Below are 5175 nucleotides of genomic sequence, written 5' to 3'. Positions count from 1 at the left end.
CAGCAGCAGCAGCAGCAACAGCAGCAGCAGCAGCAGCAGCAAATGAGCAGCTGGGGAGTCCGGACGAAGCGCACAGCGCGGCAAAAGCGGAACTGAGCAGCAGATAAAGGAATAAATGGAAAAAGAATAATAAATGAATTAAATTAAATTAATTAAATTAAATTAAATTAATTAAATTAAATTAAATTAATTAAAATAAAACTTGCCGTGCATCGCCAACTCCTCCAAAACGTCTTCAAGCACTCTTTTGCTCGAGTCGCTGTCGTGGGGGTTCGAACTCCTGCAGCAAAGTAAAATAAATAAATACTAAATAAATAAATAAATAAATAAATAAATAAATAATAAAGAAATATAAATAATAAATCAATTAGAAGTGAATGCAGCCGCTGTGAGCAGCACAATGCTGCGGCAGCAGCGGCAGCACCAGCAGCATTAACGACAGCAGCAGCAACAGCAGCAGCAGCAAACTAACCTTTTAAACGCGGGGTGCTTTTTATTGAGAGCATAGTTTGTCAAATGCGCATTTACACTCCAGCTGCTGCTGCTGCTGCTGCTGTCTGCAGCAGCAGCAGCAGGATAATCTTCAGTGCAGAAGCGGACAAGCCCCCGTCTAGAAAGGAAGACCTGTACAAACAAAAATATAAAATAGAAACAAAATAAATAAATAAAATAATTAATAGAAAGAAATAAATAAATAAAAAGAATTAAAAACTAAAATTTAATACAAATTGATAAGCAAGCACATGTCAATAAACTGTCAATAAACTGTCACCTGCTGCACGCAAGAAGAGCAGCAGCAGCAGCAGCAGCAGCAGCAGCAGCAAAGAAGACCACAGCTCAGCAGCAGGAGCAGCACTACTAGCGACAACAACAGGAGCACAAGCAGCAGCAGCAGTACAAGAGCAAGCAGCAGCAAGCAGCAGCACCAGCACAAGCAGCAGCAACAGCGCAGCAACACACGCAGAAGCAGCAGCAGCATGGCCAGCAGCAGCACAAGCAACAGAAGCAACGGCCGCTACACAAGCACCACCATCAGCAGCATCATCGTCAGCAGCAGCAGCAGCAGCATCATCGCCAGCAGCAGCAGCAGCAGCATCATCGCCAGCAGCAGCAGCAGCATAATTGCCAGCAGCAGCAGCACCATCACCAGCAGCAGCATCATTGCCAGCAGCAGCAGCAGCAGCATTATCATCATCACCCGCAGCAGCAGCAGCAGCAGCAGCAGCACCGTCATCAGCAGCAGCATTATCATCATCGCCCGCAGCAGCAGCAGCAGCAGCACCGATATCAGCAGCAGCGTTATCATCATCGCCCGCAGCAGCAGGGGCAGCAGCAGCAGTATTATCATCGCCCGCAGCAGCAGCAGCAGCAGCAGCAGCAGGCGCGTGCCTGGAGGTGCGGGTAAACCCCGAGCAGCAGCACGTAAACCCTGAAGTCGAACTTTTTGCTGTTGAGGAGAAAAGGGTTTTGAATATATTGCTGCGCAATGTAGAGATCTGCTGCTGCTCCCTGCAGCACTGCAGCAGGAACATCTGCTGCTGCTGCTGCCAGCAGCACGCCGCTGCCCTGGCACCCAAACAGCGGCTTCAGGATCCACAGCTTTGCTGCTGCTGCTGCTGCTGCTGCTGCTGCACCGTCGCGCGCGTTGCTGCTCTCCCCGCTGCTGCCTTCCCACAGCCCAAACAGCCCTCCCCCGTAGCTGCTGCTGCTGCTGCTGCTGCTGCTGCTGCTGTTGCTGTTGCTGCTGCTGCTGCGGTGCTGCTGCAGCGCCAAAGCCTGAGATGAGGGCGGAGACAAAGTCCTAGGCCCAAATGACTGCAGCAGCAAATTGCTGCTGTCCGGCAGCAGCAAAGTTTTCGGGTAAAAAGAAAACAACGCCGGCTCCAGTTCCTGCGCTCAACAAACCCTAAACCCTAAACCCTAAACCCTAAACCCTAAACCCTGAACAAGCAAATAACCTGCCGCTGATGGCGGAAGCCATTCGTGCTGCTTCGTTGCTGCAGCAGCAGCACTCCTGCTGCTGCTTCTGCCCCCCCCTTCTACGTGCCCCCTGCCATCCCTGCTGCTGCTGCTGCTGCTGCTGCTGCTGCTGCTGCTGCTTGCCTGCATGGCTCCAATCAAGAAGCAGAGCCAGTGCTTTGCTGCCAGCTCAGCAGCAAAAGGGAATTTGCTGAAAACCCTCGAGGGAGGAGCAGCAGCAGCAAGAGCAGCAAACTCTTCGTCCGAAGGGCTGCAGCCAATCCACACCAGGTCTCCTGAAAATAAATAAATAAACAAATAAATAAATAAATAAACAAATAAATAAATAGAATCTTAATTAATTAATTAATTAAGATTCAAGTTATTCAGTGATCGACGAGGGGCAGCAGCAGCAGCAGCAGCAGCAGCAAGGGAGCAGCAGCAGCAGCAGGAACGGCAGCAGCAGCAATCCCGGAAGCGGCCACAGCAGCGACGCCGCAGCCACTCGCAGCAACAGCAGCGAAAACAGCGGCAGCAGCAGCGGGAACAGCAGCAGCAGCAGCGGGAATAGCACCAGCAGCAGCGGGAACAGCAGCAGCAGCAGCGGGAACAGCAGCAGCAGCAGCGGGAACAGCAGCAGCGGGAGCAACAGCAGCAGCAGCGCCAAACACACAGCTGCAGCAGCAGCACACACACCAGAGCCACTGCCGCAGCAGCCACAGCAGCAGCAGCAGCAGCAGCAGCAGCAGCAGCAGCAGCAGCACCTGAGGAGAAGAAGCTGTCTGCTGCTCTCCACCCTAAAGCCTGCACACAATCTTTTAAAAGGCTTTTTTCTTGAGCAGCAAAACTCAAGTCTACAGTAATGGTGCGGCCGCGGCAGCTGCTGCGGGGCTGCAGCCGTCGCTGCTGCTGCTGCTGCTTGCTGCTGCTGCTGCTGCTGCTGTAGCAGTTCGTGTACAGCCACTCGCCCAGCGCCCCGGTCCAGTTCTCGAGCAGGCCTGCCAGCTGCAGCGGCGACGAAGCCAGCGCTGCTGCTGCTGCTGCTGCTGCTGCAGACTTGCTGCTGCTGCAGGCAATGCCGCTGCCTCCTGCTGCTGCTGCTGCTGCTGCTGAACCCTGCAGAAATAAAGCCGAAGCTCTACACCTAACTGAGCGAGACTCTCCGCGCTCATCTAGAAACACATCTTGGGGGGGAACAACAGCTGCTGCTGCTGCTGCAGCTGCTGCTGCTGCTGCTGCTGGGCGGCCCATTGTTGCTGCTGCTGCTGTTGCTGCTGCGGAGAAGGCAGCAGCAGCAACAGCTGCGGAGGCAGGGGCGAACGCTCCCGCTGCTGCAGAGAATGTTTCCGGGTGTTCTGCGGATACGCGGGTCGCTGCTGCTGCGGCGGCTGCTGCTGCTGCGGCTGCTGCTGCTGCGGCTGCTGCTGCTGCAGTTGCAGTTGCTGCTGCAGCTGAAGACCATGTTGTTGCTGCTGCTGCTGCTGCAGGTACACCGCAGTAGTTTCCCACAGCAGCAGCACAAAAATCAACACGGCCTCCGCCGCTGGGGGCCCCGCTGCTGCTGCTGCTGCTGCGGCTGCGGCAGCGTGTAGCCAGGCAGCAGCTGCTGCAAAAGAGCCAGCAGCAAGAAAGACAAGAAAGCTTAGACGAAAGTATTTAAACTTGAAAAATTAAATAAAGCAGACAGCGCAGCAGCCCGCTGCAGATCCCGCAGCAGCAAAAGTCGCGTACTGCTGCTGCAGCAGCAGCTGCTGCTGCAGCAGCCCCTGCAGCAGCAGCCCGTCCCGCTACATAGCCTAAAGTTAAGTTTGAATTATTTTTTTAACAGTAGCAGCAGCCACTTGTACAGTTAAGAGCTTTGCTGCCGCTGCTGCCGCTGCGCAGATGCACAGCAGTCTGTGTGGCAGAGGTGCAGCAGCAGCAGGAGCTGCAGTAGCAGCAGCAGCAGCAGCAGCCGCAACTGCAGTGAAAATCAGCAGTAGAAAATAGAAAACTTGCCGGTCCCCGTGGATCCTGAGCACGTAGTTGCTCAGACGCCGCGCACGCAAACCCTAGACCATAAACCCTAAACCCTAAACCCTAAACCCTAGCATCGGGGGCGTCGATCAGTGGATCCAGCAGCAGCTCTGCGGCCGCCGCAGCAGCAGCAGCAGTATCTAAGGAGAGGCAGCAGCAGCCACGTCGCAGCAGCAGAAGTAGTACCAGCAGCATCGACGGGAACCGCTTCCAGCAGCAGCAGCAGCAGCAGCAGCTGCTTGTCTGCGGTATATGCGCAGCAGCAACAGCAGCAGCAGCAGCAGCAAGGAAGCATCAAAACTTTTTGGCAGCTTATGAGGGGAGGGCCAGGCGATGTCGCTGCCGCAGCCACAGCAGCAGCAGCAGCAGCAGCAGCAGCAGCAACAGTGGCCTTAGACGCAGCAGCAGCAACAGCAGCAGCAGCAGTTGCTATTCGCCCCAATGTCAAGGCCTGGACTGCGGCAGCGCCCCTTGAGGGAAGCAGCAGCAGCAGCAGGAGGTGCAACAGGAGGAGCAGCAGCAGCGGGAGGAGCAGCAGGTGGGGCAGCAGCAGCAGCAGCGAGCCCGCAGCAGCAAGAGCTTGCTGCTTCTGAGGCCCCAGCGCTTCGGCCAACGAAGCAAAGAGCAGCAGCAGCAGCAGCAGCTACTGCGGCAGCATCAACTAACGCAGCAGCAGCAATAAGCGACCCCTCAGCCCCTGCTGCTGGGAATTCGAACCGCAGCAGCAGCAGCAGCAGCGGGCAAGTTGCCGCTGCTGCTGCGCGGCCCACAACAGCAGCAACCACCCGATCAGCAGCAGCAGCAGCAGCTGCAGCAGCAGCAGCAAACGCTGCTGCTGCACCGCCGCGGGTTTCTCCAACTGCAGCGCACCCAACTACTCGCGCAGCAGCAGCAGCTGCTGCTGCTGCTGCTGCAACAGCAGCAACAGCAGCAACAGCAGCAACAACTGCTGCTGCTCGACGGCCAGCGACCACTCGCAACGCAGCAGCAGCAGCTGCTGCTGCTGCTGAGAGACAAGGCCCCGTAGCAGCAGCAGCTAAGAGCTCTCCAGGCCTGCAGCGAGCAACAGCAGCAGCAGCCGCTGCTGCTGCTGCAGCAAATGGGAGTGCTACTGCTGCTGCTTCAAGGCGCGGTGGCAAGATAGCAGAGAGCAGCAGCAAAACCGCTGCTGGGTCTGCTGCTGCTGCTGCTGCTGCTGCT

At 56.1% G+C, this 5175-nt stretch overlaps 2 protein-coding genes across 2 annotated transcripts in view; one reads left to right on the top strand and one right to left on the bottom strand.

The window, feature by feature from the left end:
* The window catches only part of ETH_00005610 (Tubulin-tyrsoine ligase-like protein, related), a gene marked incomplete at both ends in the record, with an annotated part of 4450 nt that extends 1240 nt beyond the window's left edge, over positions 1 to 3210 (bottom strand). Inside the window, 6 exons of the mRNA XM_013376258.1 lie at positions 32 to 92; positions 207 to 280; positions 473 to 624; positions 1390 to 1890; positions 2044 to 2255; positions 2724 to 3210. Coding sequence (XP_013231712.1) covers positions 32 to 92; positions 207 to 280; positions 473 to 624; positions 1390 to 1890; positions 2044 to 2255; positions 2724 to 3210 — 1487 coding nt within the window. The remainder of the gene's footprint in view (positions 1 to 31; positions 93 to 206; positions 281 to 472; positions 625 to 1389; positions 1891 to 2043; positions 2256 to 2723) is intronic.
* A 1206-nt stretch (positions 3211 to 4416) lies between these two features.
* ETH_00005605 (uncharacterized protein) lies at positions 4417 to 5002 on the top strand (the record flags this gene model as incomplete). Its single annotated transcript, XM_013376257.1, has 2 exons — positions 4417 to 4513; positions 4659 to 5002. 2 exons carry the CDS (start codon positions 4417 to 4419, stop codon positions 5000 to 5002), a joined length of 441 nt encoding a protein of 146 aa, XP_013231711.1.
* Between the last annotated feature and the right edge of the window lie 173 nt (positions 5003 to 5175).

The sequence above is a fragment of the Eimeria tenella genome, genomic scaffold (genome assembly GCF_000499545.2).
Source record: "Eimeria tenella Houghton genomic scaffold, Eth_scaff33, whole genome shotgun sequence".
In the NCBI taxonomy this organism is placed as follows: domain Eukaryota; phylum Apicomplexa; class Conoidasida; order Eucoccidiorida; family Eimeriidae; genus Eimeria; species Eimeria tenella.
This window is presented reverse-complemented; position numbering and strand designations above follow the sequence as displayed.